The 16,623-nt window shown below is 33.3% G+C and overlaps 1 protein-coding gene across 1 annotated transcript in view; it reads left to right on the forward strand.

Moving 5' to 3' along the window:
* The first annotated feature begins 375 nt into the window (after window positions 1–375).
* The window catches only part of rictora (RPTOR independent companion of MTOR, complex 2 a), a 33,466-nt gene continuing 17,218 nt past the window's right edge, over window positions 376–16,623 (forward strand). The window contains exons 1-23 of the mRNA XM_051109723.1: window positions 376–452; window positions 587–634; window positions 1,497–1,594; window positions 5,113–5,177; window positions 5,334–5,465; window positions 5,642–5,705; window positions 5,821–5,947; window positions 7,200–7,369; window positions 7,547–7,614; window positions 7,753–7,820; window positions 7,909–7,991; window positions 8,913–9,000; window positions 9,159–9,249; window positions 9,329–9,395; window positions 9,489–9,569; window positions 10,509–10,609; window positions 10,739–10,904; window positions 11,401–11,502; window positions 14,110–14,156; window positions 14,256–14,391; window positions 14,477–14,676; window positions 14,979–15,105; window positions 16,364–16,528. Coding sequence (XP_050965680.1) covers window positions 383–452; window positions 587–634; window positions 1,497–1,594; window positions 5,113–5,177; window positions 5,334–5,465; window positions 5,642–5,705; window positions 5,821–5,947; window positions 7,200–7,369; window positions 7,547–7,614; window positions 7,753–7,820; window positions 7,909–7,991; window positions 8,913–9,000; window positions 9,159–9,249; window positions 9,329–9,395; window positions 9,489–9,569; window positions 10,509–10,609; window positions 10,739–10,904; window positions 11,401–11,502; window positions 14,110–14,156; window positions 14,256–14,391; window positions 14,477–14,676; window positions 14,979–15,105; window positions 16,364–16,528 — 2,364 coding nt within the window. The 5' untranslated portion in view covers window positions 376–382. The remainder of the gene's footprint in view (window positions 453–586; window positions 635–1,496; window positions 1,595–5,112; window positions 5,178–5,333; window positions 5,466–5,641; window positions 5,706–5,820; window positions 5,948–7,199; window positions 7,370–7,546; window positions 7,615–7,752; window positions 7,821–7,908; window positions 7,992–8,912; window positions 9,001–9,158; window positions 9,250–9,328; window positions 9,396–9,488; window positions 9,570–10,508; window positions 10,610–10,738; window positions 10,905–11,400; window positions 11,503–14,109; window positions 14,157–14,255; window positions 14,392–14,476; window positions 14,677–14,978; window positions 15,106–16,363; window positions 16,529–16,623) is intronic.

Consider the following 16,623-nt stretch of genomic DNA (forward strand, 5'->3'; position numbering starts at 1 on the left):
TTCTTTTGTACAAACATGGTAAAAATATTTTATACATAACAGTAGGATCAGGTGCAAAAGAAAGTAAAAAATAATCATTAACAGTCATTTTAAAGGAAATTATTTTCTATTATAGCAAAACGTTTTATTGCATTTTTATTTTACATCATCTTAAAGGCTTTTGCATAGAAAAGAATCATTATGAAATACCTAAAAAACTTGGTTTCACTTTCAAGTACTAAGATTTGTGATATATAATCGTCCCAGAACAAGGACGTTATTAACTAGAAAGCATCTTTGTTACTGTTAATAAACTTCTAATGAAACAAAAAAAAAAAATAAAACGGGAGGGGAGCGTCTGCTCTCAAACATCGCGAGAGGTTACGAGAGTTCCGGTGTTGTGATGATGAACGTCCCTGCCAACATGGCGGTCAGCATCCGCGGCCGTCCGACCCGGAGTGTACGGATGAGAGGCAAGTTAACGGCACACACACCCCGTTACCATACGCATCCGGCGCTGTTTATAGCCCTCTGCTTGTGTAGCATTTATTGAAGCTCGGATAATGTCTCACGGTGTCTTCATTGTGTCGTTTTTTGTGTTTGACAGGTCGGAATGACAGCGGGGAGGAGAATGTACCGCTGGATCTTACGCGGGGTGAGAGTCACCATAGAGATTATAAGAAACATCTATATAATGCTTGTCTGTAATAATGACCACGAAATGTTCAAATAACCCTTAAATACTAGAAATTGCCATGAGTGATTACCTATCTGCTCTCTCTGGCCTGCAGACAGGAGAATGGGGTTGAATGAGATATTGACTGTTTCAAAACATAATAGGTTGCCTAAATGTACCGCATTGTTTACGCCTGTGAAGCCTCAAATATGCTGTCTAGCTAGGCAGCTCACTAGGATTTGGGATCCAGGTGGTGTTTTGTTCTGTAGTGCACGGCCCCATCAGTTTGTGTTGTCTCGAGTCGTAAACATCTGCATGTCAGCAGAATGTCTGCAGTGCGTTCAGCTTGGTTAGGCTGTATCAGTAAACAGACAATGGTTTAAAGCATATCAGTGCCTTCATATCTTCATATTAAGTCTGTGTTTTAAGGTTTCAGACTTTGATACAGCTAAGCTGAGGGGTGTTAGATGCAGAAAGTCTGATCTTGATGAAACTTGCTGTGCCAGTTTGTTTGACATCTCTCTCTTGAGAAATGTACTAAATAAAGATTAGAGCGGGGAAAGGTTTAATTGCAGTGGCTGAATTTAGATCATAATATTATGCATGTCCAAAATCACTCACACAGAAGAGTTCTGCACAGGGAAAGTAATGCTTCATAGTGAATATGGAGATGCATTATGTGATTTATTCATGTTGTTATGTGCTAAGTATGTAATTTTAATATCAAAAGAGGTGTTAAAGAAGAATAACAAATTATATAAATGTATATTTCATATCCTGGTTGCTAAACACTCAGTATATTATATATAATATACATATTATGTTTTTTTGCTTTCCACAGAACCCTCAGATAACATGCGTGAGATCCTTCAGAACATCGCCAAATCTCATGGGGTTTCCAACATGAGGAAGCTTGGCCACCTGAACAACTTTGTTAAGGTAGTGCAACTTCCATTTATGCTGGTTGTTGTCGATGATGCTTGTGAATGATTTAATTGATGAGAAATGATCATGACCAGGTCTGCATGGAAGCTTTCTTTACATTTTTTGCACTGATTTTGGGGAAAAATATGCTGAATTGTAAATGGTAGAACGTATTAAATGGAGTTGAGAACACTACATTCTTATTGATTGCTGAAAGCATTGTTAGATTAGACAGAAAGTACTTAAAATCACTTTCATTCTGCAGGCGTATATCCTGAGTGGCCCTAAATATAATCTGCGTTTCACAAACTATTTTTTGTGTTGTAAAAACTTCCAAGATATCACCATACTTCCCCAATTTATTAATCTCAGTACATTAAGACAGTCCTTTTGTAATACAAGTTTTCTGAAATGTTGTTTAGACATGCAAATTAGGAGTTATTATATTCAATATGCACTAATTTGCATACATTTCTAGAACAGAAAACTGAACACTGGATAAAGCCAGGTTCACAGTTTTCATTTTGTTGACATACTAGAGTTAAAGGTGTTTACTCCATAAATCATAAAATACTGTCAACAACCAGCAAGAAAGGACGTTTTCACCATGTTTTACCATGATTTCTGGCTCAGGAGAAAAACTCATTTTTGAGAAAAATGCTTTTTAAGATTTTTGTTAATTGAACTCTACAGATAAAGTGTAGTAAAAGAAACACTTAAAGGGGTCAATGGATGCAAAGTTCACGTTTGCATGTTTTTTGAGCATTAATGTGTGTTGGCAGTGTATGTACAAATCTACCCTATAATGATAAAAATCCATGCAGTGGTTTTTAATTAATCTGTAAAAATAATATTCCCTTTTTCAAATCGAGTCATTCTCAGATGCCTGTCGGTGTGGTGTCACACAGACAGAGGCCGCTCCCACGATAGTTGATTGATATGAGTGTCTTACCTCAGACCCGCCTTAAATCAGCTGTAACAGTCTGTCCTCCATTGTTTCGAAGCCGGAGCAGGGATGTAAGTTAGACAAGAATGTCTCAGATTGAGCGATTGAGGTGTTGTGTTGCTGGATGAGCCGCTGAAGATGCAGTAAATGATGTTTGTTTGTGAATGGAATGCGCCTCCCAATATACATAAATGCTTCTATGTTCGCGCGAATCATTCGTTATCCATAGTATAAGTATAAGGTTTATTTTTCTTTATGAATCTTTGCGATCACCTTTCCTAATAACGTGCTAGTTAACAAGTTTAGCAGCTAAACGCGGCTAAAGTAAACAGGCTCGTCACTCCACGGAGAGAAGAGAGGGGTGGGGCGAGCAGAGCTCATTAACATTTAAAGCAACCTCGACCAGAACAGGATGATTTTTGCAGAGCTGATTTTGGCAAGGTAAAAAGTGTTGTTATACACAACCATTGAGAATTTTTAACCAAAGTATATTATAGACTTTTCATTAAGATCCTAAAGAATCATATCAACTTGTGGATAATGGGTGACCTCCGATGACCCCTTTAAATGTGTATTTTGGATGTTTTCTTTGCTCTAGTCTAAAAGAAAATGTTATATGGAAGAAACATAGCCAAAATTGCCAATGCATGAAAAAAAAAAAACAATGGTTTTGTCTGTAGTATCTTGCTTTTAATGTGATAATATTACATTGTGGCCTAAAACTTTAATCTAGAAACAAGATATCTACAAACTAGAATTGCATTTTGACTTGCGGTTGTATATATGCAGTAGCCAACGTTTGAAGTGGATCAAAAAATGTATCAAAAGAAGACAAGAGCAGGTATTGTTTTGATTTTAGGACAACTTTGAAGAAAGGTTTTGATCTACTTCAAATGCTGACTACTGTAGTACATCCAAATTTAACCACATACAAACAGTAGACTTACGTAAAGCATTATATACTATATAGCAAATCTCAACTGCATGATTGTTGACATTGTTGCAGAGTGCAAGTATATTATCGGCCAACTCTAATCTGCTAAATGCAACTTTAAGACATGAAGATGTTAAGATATTATAGACATTAATGTCATACTTTTCTGTAAATCTGCTTTGAAACAGTGTATTTGGTAAAAAGCGTTATATAAATCAATTTGATTTGACTTGCCAAAGGGGGCTAATTTTATTAACGCAGTGTTTTTAAGGCCTGGTCTTGTCAGAAGATCTGTAATGTAGTAAACAGCAGCAGGCAGTGTGTGTGTGTTGTCGGGTTGTTTATCTTAGTGGGTGCCTCCTCTCACTTTCAGTTTCTTTCTGAGCAAGTTTGTGTGTGAGAGTTTCATTTTAGTGGGACTGAGGTTAAAATGTTAGTGCAGAAGTATGTGTGCAGGTTGTGTTTGTGTGTGTTTCAGTGGGATTTTCTCAGCTTTGGTGAATTATAACTCAAGTGGTGTGTGTGCATGAATGCTGTGTGTGGCCTTTTAAGGATGCTGAGATAGAGGAGATCTAATTCTCACTGAGGGTCACATGACCCTGCCGACTGACTGCCTGAGCTCTGACATCATCATAAACACATACATATGCATGCTCAGCCTGCCAAGGTCATTACGTGCTCCACAGTAACACTCACACAAACATGTTTAGGAGACTAATTTTACACTGTAAGCTCAGCTTAGTGCAATTGTTGATGTGTCCGTCTCACTTTTTATTTACGGGTTCAGTTTGTGCATCTCATCATTACCAGATGGTGTTTTTCAATTTTCAAAACAGCTTTGAGAGAATTTGAAGAATGGATTCTTTAACATTTGAAAAAATATGTAATTATAAATGCATACTTTCTGTCCTGGATGCTGATTGGTCAATACAACATTCCAACTGTATATCCATTATATTAGCACAGCAACCAATAAACCTTTATTTACATGTTAGAAACCAGATGTTCTACTGGAATGACGACACTTAATGTTAATGCAAAAAGTGTTTCTATTTATTTTCTGCTATTATAGTATCTCAATTTTAATCGTATCCTACAACCTCAAAAGTTTGGGGTTGTAAGATTTTTTTAATGTGACTGAAAGTAGTCTGTTCACTCACCAAGGCTGCATTTATTTGAGTAAAAACAGTAAAATTGTAAAATATTTTTACAGTTTAAAATAACTGTTTTCTATTTGAATAATGTAATTTATTCCTGTAATGCAAAGCTGAAGTCTTCAGTGTCACATGAACCTTCAGAAATCATTCTAATATGTTGATTTGTTGCTCAAGAAACATTTCTGATTATTATTAATGTTGAAATCAGTTGTGCTGCTTAAGATTGTGGAGATTCTTTGATAAATAGAAAGTTCAAAAGAACAGTGTTTATTTGAAATGGTATCTTTTGTAACATTGTAAATGTATTACTGTCATTTTCTGATCAGTTGAACTCATCCTTGCTGAATAGAAGTATTAATTTCTTAAAAAAATCTTTCTGACCCTAAACCTTTGAACACTGTGAGCTGTGAGCTTAATGATATATTAATGAACAGTCTAATAAACTTTATGACTTGGTGCAAGAATATTTGTAATATTATCTCTCTCTTTCTCTCAGCTCCTCAACAGTGTAAGTCACTGTGAAGAGAAATTAGGATTCACACATGAGGAAATCGTCATTTGGTAAGTAGAACTTTCTCTTACTGTGTTCAAAAACCTTGTGAGCTACTTGCAGACTACATACTGTAGACAGCTGCCTTCTGAGGCAGCATCATGGAATCTTACAGATGACTGACTGATGCTCTTCTTGTGTTTATCGTTCTCTCTTTATTGCTTTAGTCTGCGTGTGGCGTTGCTGAATGAGGTGAAGGAGGTTCGGGCTGCGGGTTTGAGAGCCCTAAGGTATCTGATCCGTGATAGCAGCGTCCTCCAGAAAGTTCTTCAGCTGCAGGTGGATTACCTGATTTCCAGGTGAGTTCTTACACCTTTTTTGAGTTCTCAATATCTTAGTTGGGGTTTAAAAGACACCAACATTGGTAAACATTAAGGTTCTCAGGTGCGTGAACTTAACCATCAGCCTCTGTATCCTGTTCAGAAAACCTCAGATGAGAAGTTTGAATGTCTCACATGTTTTGATTTGTGTTCAGGTGTATTGACATTCAGCAGAGCAATGAGGTGGAGAGAACTCAAGCCCTCAGACTGGTGAGAAAGGTACGACCTCTAAACTTTTTCTGAACATTTTTTAGCACTCTTACACTCAGCATAACCTGTGTATGTTTTTTGTGTTGGGTGAATTCAATCTCAATCTGTTATTTTCCTCATTCAGATGATAACAGTGAACGCACAGCTCTTTCCCAGCTCTTTAACAAACTCTCTAATTGCCGTGGGGAACGACGGGCTGCAGGAGAGGGATCGCATGGTTCGAGCCTGCATCGCCATCATTTGTGAACTTGGTGAGTCAGTAGTGTCTCATTTGTTAACATGAGCAACACTTATTATTGCTTACACTTAGGGTTAGTTTTAGATTTGTACTTTTTAAAGCATTTTAATGTAACATTATAAGAACTAAAAAAAATATATTGAATTTATTTTGTTTACAACTTTTCCATTTATATTATGTTTATATTATGTAATATATTTTTAAAATGTTAAAATTGTACAAATTTTTATCAAAGTTCTAAAATAGAATTTTTATTAGATTTTTACTTTTTAAAGCATTTTAATGTAACATTATAAGAACTAAAATTATATTTTTTCACAACTTTTCCATTTATAATTTTTTTTTTTTCGATTTTGTGTTTTGATTTAGTACAAACTAATTTGCATCTTAAATTGTAAATGAGTAAAAATCTAAAATAGAATTATTATCAGATTATCAGATTATTTTAATGTAACATTATAAGAACTAAAATATTAAATGTATTTTTTCACAACTTTTCCATTGGTAATTTTTTACAAATATTTAAGGTAATATATTTTTGACATTTTAAAATGTTTAAAATCAAATTTCTAAAATAGAATTACTGTCAGATTTGTACCCTTTTTTTTTTTTTTAAGTTTTTTTAATGTAACATTATAAGAACTTTTTTTAACAACTTCTTTTTCATTTATAATTTAATCTTTTTTGACTCTGTTTTGTGATTTAGTACAAATGAATGTTTGTACTCTATGATTTTAAGAATCTTGTGAGATTTTAATAGATGAAAAATAGCTGGTTTGATTGATTTTTACATAATAATAATAATAATCTTGAATCTAAATTGTAATTTCTTTTAAATTAATTGTACAATTCTTATTGCTTGTAAAATGTTTTTTAATAAATTGTAATATGATTATCATTGTTATTAGAAGCTTTGAGATGTACATTTTACAATACAACAGAAATATAGTTCTGCCAGAATTTGTTTAAGCTAACATAGATCTTTAATTTGGCCATTTGTAGTGAAGACCTTTAAGTTTAAATGACAATATCTTATGACAAACCTTTTAGTGACACGTATCTGAGTGTGGGTTAAATTTTGGAAGTTAGTTCGAATTTTTTTTTTTTTTTTTTTTTGTCAATACTTGTCATTTTTGTTGTATTGCCCAGTCTTATTTCTTTTTAATGTTTTATACTATTTATACCATTTTATACTATATGATTTTGGCATATATATTTATATTGTACATATTTGTGTAATATGATTGTATTTTCTTGTCATCCAGCACTGAGGAACCCAGAGATTGTGGCCCAGCGGGGAGGTTTGAGCACCATCCTGAAGAACGTCATTGACTGTCAGCTGAGTCGCATCAATGAGGCCCTGATCACCACCATACTGCACCTGCTTAATCATCCGCACACGCGCCAGTACATACGAGCTGATGTTGAACTGGAGGTATGCGTACATGCAGTGGCACAGTGGGTTGCTCATTGTGGTACAGGTGTAATCTGGCTTGCATTATTCCCCACTGACTTTTAAAAAGAAAATAAAAATGTAATTAAATAAAAATTGTCTGACAGTACTATATATTCTAGTTTTGTATCTTTTTTTTTTTTTTTTTTTACCTTCCAGCAAATCCTAGCACCTTACACAGACTTTCACTACAGACACAACCCTGAAACAGCAGAGGCACAAATCAAGTGAGTTGTGTGTTCATGTTTTGGTTTTATATACTTACACATAAATTCTCTTCTGCATGTTTCTGCACCATTTACCTCTAATGCACTGTAATCATGTGCATTTCTGACAGCAACTGTTTTATGAATTGTTTCCCATAGGGAGGACAGAGAAGCTCGTTTTTTGTCCAGTAAAATGGCCATTATTGCAGCCTTCCGCTCGTGGTCAGGTATGAAAACTACTGCATCTTCATCTAAAGAGTAGAAAAGTGAAAGAAAAAAGTGAAATCATCCTTCTCTTCTGCTGTTCTTTTACAGGTATTATAAACCTGTGTAAATCAGGGAACTCAGGGGTCCAGTCTTTAATAGGCCTGCTCTGTATACCAAACATGGATGTCAGGGTGAGTTTTTTTTTTTTTTTTGAGTTATTTATTGGGATTTAAAATGTTTGTCAATAAAACGTTATCCGTTTTCAACATTTTCAACACGTTTAACGTTATAAAAAAAATATATTTACGAGTTTTCAACATTATGGAATGATTATTTAATAATTAAAATATTTAATAATTATTTACATTTATTAATATTGCAATACTTCCAGAAAAAATTATATATGTGTGTGTATATATGTGTATATATATATATATATATATATATATATATATATTTTTTTTTTTTTTTTTTTTTTTTTTTTTTGAAAAATGAAAAATGCGGGTATTTCTGGAGGGGGAAAAATAAATAATATAAAAATAAAATCTTTTTTATATACAATTAATTAATTAGAGATTAATATAATATATATATATATATATATATATATATATATATATATATACATACACACACACATAAATAAAACCATTCAAATGGAATTTAGAAAATTGATTAATGGAAAACAGAATTTGCTAAAAATAAAACTGAATATGAGAAAAAAAATCTAACATATTTTATAGGGCCTTAAAAAAGAAACTTTTGTTAAACCTTTAATAAATTGCTGTTAAATACTGTACGTTTTGTGATTTCAGTTAATTAGGCATACTTTTTGATACAATTTTATTTAACCATTAAAACTAAGTCCCCAAAAAATTAGGCAATTTTTAGAAAAATTTTAATGTACAAAAATGAAATTCAAATAAAAAAACGGTAATTTGAAATGATAATATTTCACAATATTACAGGTTTTACTGTATTTTTGAATTAGTATTGAGTATTGAATTAGAACTGAGTATTGAAACAGTTTGTGACCAGTTTATTGAAATGGACCGTTTTAAAGGGCTGATTTACAGAAATGAAAACCTGTCCATTTATTTTTGTGTCTGCAGAAAGCCTTATTAGAAGTCATGTATGAGATCTTCAGATTGCCTGTTCCTATAGTGACAGGAGATTTTGAGGAAGCCCTGCACAGCGTGGGTAAGAAGCACCTTGATTTATAAACTTATTTCATCTGATCAGTAACGCCTCACTGAGTGCAGTGGAGGAGTATCTGTAAACTCAGTGTAGATATTTGATTTGCATGTTGCTCTTTCTGTCTGGGACGTGCGTTTCATGCTAATGTTTGTGCCGTTCAGACCCCAGCAAGTTTCAGGACAGCTGGAGACTATCTGATGGGTTTGTAGCTGCAGAAGCCAAAGTCATATTGCCTCACAGAGCACGATCCAGGTGAGACTCGGACTGACTGCAGTACTGGAATATTTTGGGTTAAACGTTGTATTCATGTTCTTGTGTTGTGCATTTCCAGACCAGACCTTATGGACAACTACCTGGCACTACTGCTGTCTGCTTTTATCAACAGTGGACTACTGGAGGTATATAATTACAGGATCACTTGATGAATGCTTGATGAACTTTACATGAACAGATCAGTGATGTTTTTATTGATAATGTTTTTGGTTGCCCAGGGTCTGGTGGAGGTGGTGACCAGCAGTGATGGACAGATATCAGTGAGAGCCACCATACTGCTCGGAGAACTTCTGCACATGGTATTACAATACTTAAGACCCAGTATTACCTTTGTACACTCCATAAATATTTATTACAGGGCTATCAACTTCTGTTATGTAATATTTAATTTTGTTTTTTTTCTTATGGCAGCAGTGTTGTTGTTATAACTAAAACTAAAATGAAAAAAAATTTAATTGTTTTTGGTAATTGACGAAGTTAAAAAATATAAATCTTAATTTATATTTTAAATGTAAAAAAAATAAAGTTGCAAAAACTTGGCTGAAATAAATTCAAGCTGAAGAAATAAAATGACAAAAACTAAAACTGAAATAAAAATAAATTAAAGCTAAACAGAAAAAAAAATAAATAAAAAACACATAACAGAATTCTTAAAACTAAAATTAAATTGAAAACTGAAAATAAAAAATTGAAAAGTAAAAAAGTAAATAGTAGCAAATATTATTATTTACTCAGTATTTACTGTTTATTTACAATAAAATAGTAAATAAACAATAGTAAAAAAATGTATTTGAATAACATTTAAAAATAAATACTAAAAGTGTTATTTAAATAATACTAACAATACTAAAATAATACTAAAAGCACTATGAAAAAGTTACCATTGCAAAAAATCGCAAAAAACTAAAAAAAAAAAAAAGTAAAACTTATTTTTTTTTAATTATAAAATAAAATGAAAAACAAAAGGTAAAAGTCGAAGGATGCACCATAGTCACTGATCTGTTATTTAGCTAACCATTTGTATTACATTTTGTTTTACATTGTTATTTAAACCATATTTTATATTGCAGTTGTAAAAATTTATATATTTTTTTACTTTCTTGCATTTGTCACTTAATGAGTTCATTTTAGAAACACATTTGAACTGCTGTTTAATTTTCCCGTTTAACCTTTATTTTTGGAATTAAAATGTCACATTTGTGCACCCGTGTCTCCATCTTGATTCTTCTCTCTTGCAGGCCAATACAATTCTTCCTCACTCTCACAGTCATCATCTGCACTGTCTGCCCACGCTAATCAACATGGCTGCTTCCTTTGACATCTCTCAGGAGAAACGGCTGTGAGTGCAACCGTGTGAACACACACACACACACACACACACACACAGAAATAGTCCGCAAGCATGTGTCAAACAGTATTTTCCACTATAAGGTGGTTCATTTTTACATTTGAATCTTGTGTTGTCCAGGCGTGCCAGTGCAGCCGTAAACCACCTGAAACGTTTCCACGAAAAGAAGCGACGTGGCCCCAAACCTTACAGTCTTTACCTGGATCACATCCTACGCAGGACATCCAACTCCACTCACAAGAGAGAGCAGCACCAGCGTCCACAAAAGGACATCTATATTATGAAGGTACATGCACACATCAGCTCAAAAGTCAAGTACATTTCTGGATAATTTCACCTCAAAATCAAAAGAAAGGAATAAGAAATTAATTGTCACCTACTTTTTTAAAGGTTTTTTGAGTTGTCCAATAATTGTAAATACACGTGTTGTACTTCTTTGAACTAATACAGATTTAAAACTCTATATATTATTTTATTTAAATTAATTAATTACAAGTAACATTCAATTACATTAATTACATTAATATTAATCACTTTTGACTAATTGGAATTGAAAATGTAAAACATTTGGATGGTACTGACAATTTGTGGGGCAAAATTAATTAATTATATATATATATTTATTTATTTATTCTAACGATAGGCTTTATTTTATGAAAAATATAATTATTTATTTTTATTTTTGTGTGTGTGTTGAGGATTTTGGTATATAATTTAATATAATAAGACACAACAGAATATTTTACTTTGTTTCTGAGTTGTTTATTGTTTATGTTGTGTAGGACACTGAAGAGGCGCTGATGATGAACTTGAGGGACAGTCAGGTTCTCAGTCACAAACAGAACCTGGACTGGAACTGGGTTTTGATCATCACTATACTGAAGGTAATTTCATAGAGAAGAAATTTGTTAAATTGTTGTGACAAAGTTATTACACTGCATGTTTAATTAGCTTTTTTGCAGTTTAAATAGTGAATCAGAAAGGTCATATGGGTATTTCATGCATATAGAAAATTCACACACTGTACAGGAGTGAAGTTTACATAAAGTACTGCGTATTTCAGAAGTTGCATGTGGAATGGTGTTGCAAATGTGCTGTGACGAACAGCAATACAGTGAACCTTGGCAGTCTCAATGTCAATGCATTAAATAAAATATCAAAATATTCATCAAAGATTCGCCATTTCCATAATAATATCACACAGCCCAATTGTATCAGCATATAAAGAGTGAAATCTGAAGGATCATGTGTCATATAGATACTTTTATTCAGAATGGATGCATTAAATTCATCAAAAATGATAGTAAAGACAAACTAGATAAAAAAGTTTGTCAAGACAAACTTTAAGTTGGCTTGAAAAAGCCGGACCAGAAAGTTTGAAAAAGTTCAAAAAGTTGAAGAAGTTTTAAGAAAAAAGTTTTAAGTTTGGTGGTTTTCAGTCGGAAATAGTTTGAGGTTTAAAGTCGTTTTAAAGGGTTGGAAGATTTTGAAGGCAATACAGTCTCTAGCATGATTCTAACATGATTAGCATATTGTTGGCATGTTGCTAGCATGTTTCTAGCTTTATTAGCAAGTTGCTAGCATGTTTGTAGCATGATTAGCAAGTTGTTAGCATGTTTCTAACATGATTAGCACATTGTTGTCATGTTGCTAGCATATTTGTAGCATGATTAGCAGGTTGCTAGCATGTTTCAAGCATGATTGTTCTAGCATGATTAGCAAGTTGTTACCATGTCTCTAACTTGATTAACAAATTGTTAGCATATTTCTAGCATGATTAGCAAGTTGTTAGCATGTTTCTAACATGATTAGCAAGTTGTTAGCATGTTGCTAGCCTGTTTCTAGCTTTATTGGCAAGTTGCTAGCATGTTTGTAGCATGATTAGCAAGTTGTTAACATGTTGCTAGCATGTTTGTAGCATGATTAGCAGGTTGCTAGCATGTTTCAAGCGTGATTGTTCTAGCATGATTAGCAAGTTGCTAGCATGTTTCTAACATGATTAGCACATTGTTGGCATGTGGATAACATGTTTCTAGCATGATTAGCAAGTTGCCAGCACGTTTCTAGCATGATTAACATGTTTCTAGCTTTATTAGCAAGTTGCTAGCATGTTTGTTGCATGATTAGCAAGTTGCTAGCATGTTTCTAGCATTGTTAACAAGTTGTTAACATGTTGCTAGCATGATTAACATGTTGCTAACACATTTCTAGCATGATTAGCAAGTTGCTAGCATGTTTTTAACAAGATTAGCAAGTTATTAGTATGTTTCTAGCATGATTAGCATGTTTCTAGCATAATTAGCAAGTTGTTAACATGTTTATAGCATGATTAACAAGTTTCTAGCATGATTAGCAAGTTGTTAGCACGTTTCTAGCATGATTAACATGTTTCTAGCTTTATTAGCAAGTTGCTAGCATGTTTGTTGCATGATTAGCAAGTTGCTAGCATGTTTCTAGCATTGTTAGCAAGTTGTTAACATGTTGCTAGCATGTTTCTAGCATGTTTCTAGCATGATTAACATGTTGCTAACACATTTCTAGCATGATTAGCAAGTTGCTAGCATGTTTCAAGCATGATTGTTCTAGCATGATTAGCAAGTTGCCAGCACGTTTCTAGTGATTAACATGTTGCTAACACATTTCTAGCATGATTAGCAAGTTGCTAGCATGTTTTTAACAAGATTAGCAAGTTATTAGTATGTTTCTAGCATGATTAGCAAGATGATAGCATGTTTCTAGCATGTTTTTAACAAGATTAGCAAGTTACTAGTATGTTTCTAGCATGATTAGCAAGGTGATAGCATGTTTGTAGCATGATTGGCATGTTTCTAGCATAATTAGCAAGTTGTTAACATGTTTATAGCATGATTAACAAGTTTCTAGCATGATTAGCAAGTTGTTAGCATGTTTTAACATGATTACCAAGTTGCAAGCATGATTCTGGTTTATTTGAATTCTGTTCATGATTCATGATTCATTTGAACATTCCGTCAGTGTAAGTCTATGGGATTTTTCCCAGTTTTAATTGTCATTTTTAGGAAAATCGTAAGTCCGATCAGTTAGAAAAGATACAGCACACTCGGTCAGATCGGTCTGAAGACCTCAGCTGAGTTTGGAGTTTGTAGAGTTAAAACTCTAGCAGTTAGTGTCGACAGATTTAGTCTTAAAGGAATGATAATAAGAAGTAGTAGTTTAAATAGCATTTCAGTAAGTTGGCTTTCTCAAGCCAACTTAATAAATGCTGTTCTTTTGAACTTTCTATTCATTAAAGAATCCTGAAGAAAATCACAGTTTCAACAAGAATATTAAGTACCACATCAGTTTTAAAAATGATCAATAAGAAATGTTTTCCTAAGCAGAAAATCAGCATATTAGAATGATTTCTGAAGGATCATGTGACACTGAAGACTGGAATAATGATGCTGAAATTCAGCTTTGCATCACAGGAATAAAGTACATTTTTTTACTGTGTGGGTGTTTTTTGTTTCTAGTGGCCAAATGTGAACCTCAGAAACAACAAGGACGAACAGATGCACAAGTAAGACCAGCATACGGTGACTTTCATGAACATCATGTGCTGCATTTTCTTGAAGTGCCAACCACAAGCTACATCCTTACCTTATGTGTTTATATGTAGGTTTGTAAGGAGGTTGCTGTATTTCTATAAGCCCAGCAGTAAGCTATACTCGGCTCTGGAGCTGGATCATTCCAAAGCCAGACAGCTGACAGTAGCGGGCTGCCAGTTCAACCAGTTCCTCTTAGATTCGGAAGAGGTGAGAAATAAAGACCTTTGAGCCTTTGATAAATTACTCTATAAAAACACAGCAGCAGTTAACTAATGTTTTTCTGTTTTTGTAGGATGGTCAGGCATATTTAGAGGACCTTGTCAAGGATATCGTCCAGTGGCTCACATCCTCTTCTGGGCTTAAACCTGAACGGAGTCTCCATAGCAATGGGCTCCTCAGCACCCTCAGTCAGCACTACTTCCTGTTTTTGGGTACTCTGTCTGCGCAGCCAGCAGGAGTCAAAATGCTGGAGAAATGTGGCGTATTTCAGTGGTGAGAACAGAATTTAATGTTAAGTGGCCCAATATGTGAAAGTACTGATGTCAACACATACGTAATAAATTAACCGTTGTACCATGTTCAGAAAAAAACACATGCAAAAAATCTCCAGCAAATCTCAAACAAGTTATTAACATTGTAAACTTAGAAAAGATGTTTGTATTTTCAATTTTGCATTCTCATTTGGCCCAATTGCAAACGAAAAATTAATTTATTTGTTAATACTATATGTTAATGCTATGGTATCACAGTAGCAGTGTGAATAACTATGTTTGGTTTTGGTTTGTTTTGCACAGTCTGTTGAACTTGTGCTCGATGAAAAACCAGGATCACCTGCTGAAACTAACGGTTTCCACTCTGGACTACAGCAGAGACGGACTCGCACGAGTCATTCTGTCCAAGATCCTCACAGCAGCCACTGACGTAAGATCAGGCTTATGATATTTATGTTGTTATAGTTAAATAAAACTGAAACCATCAAAGCATTTTTGTCACTTGAAATAAAATAAACCTTAACTGAAATGGAATTAAATAAAAAAAAAAAAAAAAAAATCGGATAGTTGCCATGTCAACTTTTGTTTTTGTTTTGTTTACCTTAATGAACTAAAATAACTAAATCTGAAATTGAAATAAAAGTAAATAAAAACAGACATATTTTTTTAAATTTAATAATATAAATTTATGAAAAATAAATTTATGAAAAATAATTAAAAAATCATTAAAAATATATATTTAAAAACTATAATAGTATCTTAGTGAACTAAAGTAACACAGGTTTTAAGTCTTTATTTGAAAAACATAATAAAATAAATAAGACTTTTTTGACATTTAAGAGCCGCTATATGTCAGATAATGGTTATATCCATCATATAAGATTCTTGTAAAACCTTTTCAAATGGATTTCAACTGTATATTTGAGTTTAGATGGATCTTGATTGGATTTTAGTCTGATTTTCCCAGTTTGTCATCTTACACAATTTAATCTCAAGTTTTGCTTTTGTTCATATATACTTTAATACTTGTAAAAATATAAAATGCCTTATATTTTCATGTTTCCTTTCACTTTTTAATAAAACTTACCCTTTAAATACATCTAAATGATACAAATGTAATATGCAAAGATGTTTTGTTAAAGCTGCAGTAATTTGCATTTCATTAATGTTGAGCAATGTGCGATTTGGAATATGTGTTTTAACTTGATTGAAATTTAGATGGATCTTGGATGCATTTTAGAGTAATTCTTCCTATATTTCCTTTCCATCTTGGTTGCAATTTGCCTTTTAAATAAAGTAATATGCATGTAATATGTAAAGCTGTTTTTGATGCTATAGTAGTCCACTTTTTATTAGTGTTCAGTAATAAAACAAGATTCATTTGCAATTTCTTATATAGATTTTAACTATATTTGAATCTTGGGTGCATTGTAAAGTGATTTTCCTCTGTATTTCTCTATAATATGCATGTAATATGTAAAGTTTTTTTTTGAGATGCTGCAGTAATCTGCATTTCATTAATGTAATAAAACAGACAAGTCTTAAGGTTTGTTATATGGCAGATAACTGATATATTGATCCTGTATGATTCTTGTAAAAACTTTTTCAGATGATTTTGACTGTATATTAGAATAGAGATTGATCTCAGGTTAACTTCATAGTGATTTACCCTGTTTGTCTGGTTTCAGAACTGCCGTCTATACGCCACCAAACACCTGCGTGTGCTGCTGCGTGCCAACGTTGAGTTCTTCAGTAACTGGGGGATGGAGTTGCTAGTCACACAGCTGCATGACCACAACAAAACCGTCTCCATGGAGGCACTGGACATCCTTGATGAAGCTTGTGAAGAGAAGGTAATCAGCATCACCGCTACAGGAAGTTGATGTTATACAGATCATTAGTTCATGTAGTTTCAGATAGCAATATATATATGAATATGACCATTTTT

Source organism: Labeo rohita, chromosome 5 (assembly GCF_022985175.1).
Source record: "Labeo rohita strain BAU-BD-2019 chromosome 5, IGBB_LRoh.1.0, whole genome shotgun sequence".
NCBI classification, from domain to species: domain Eukaryota; kingdom Metazoa; phylum Chordata; class Actinopteri; order Cypriniformes; family Cyprinidae; genus Labeo; species Labeo rohita.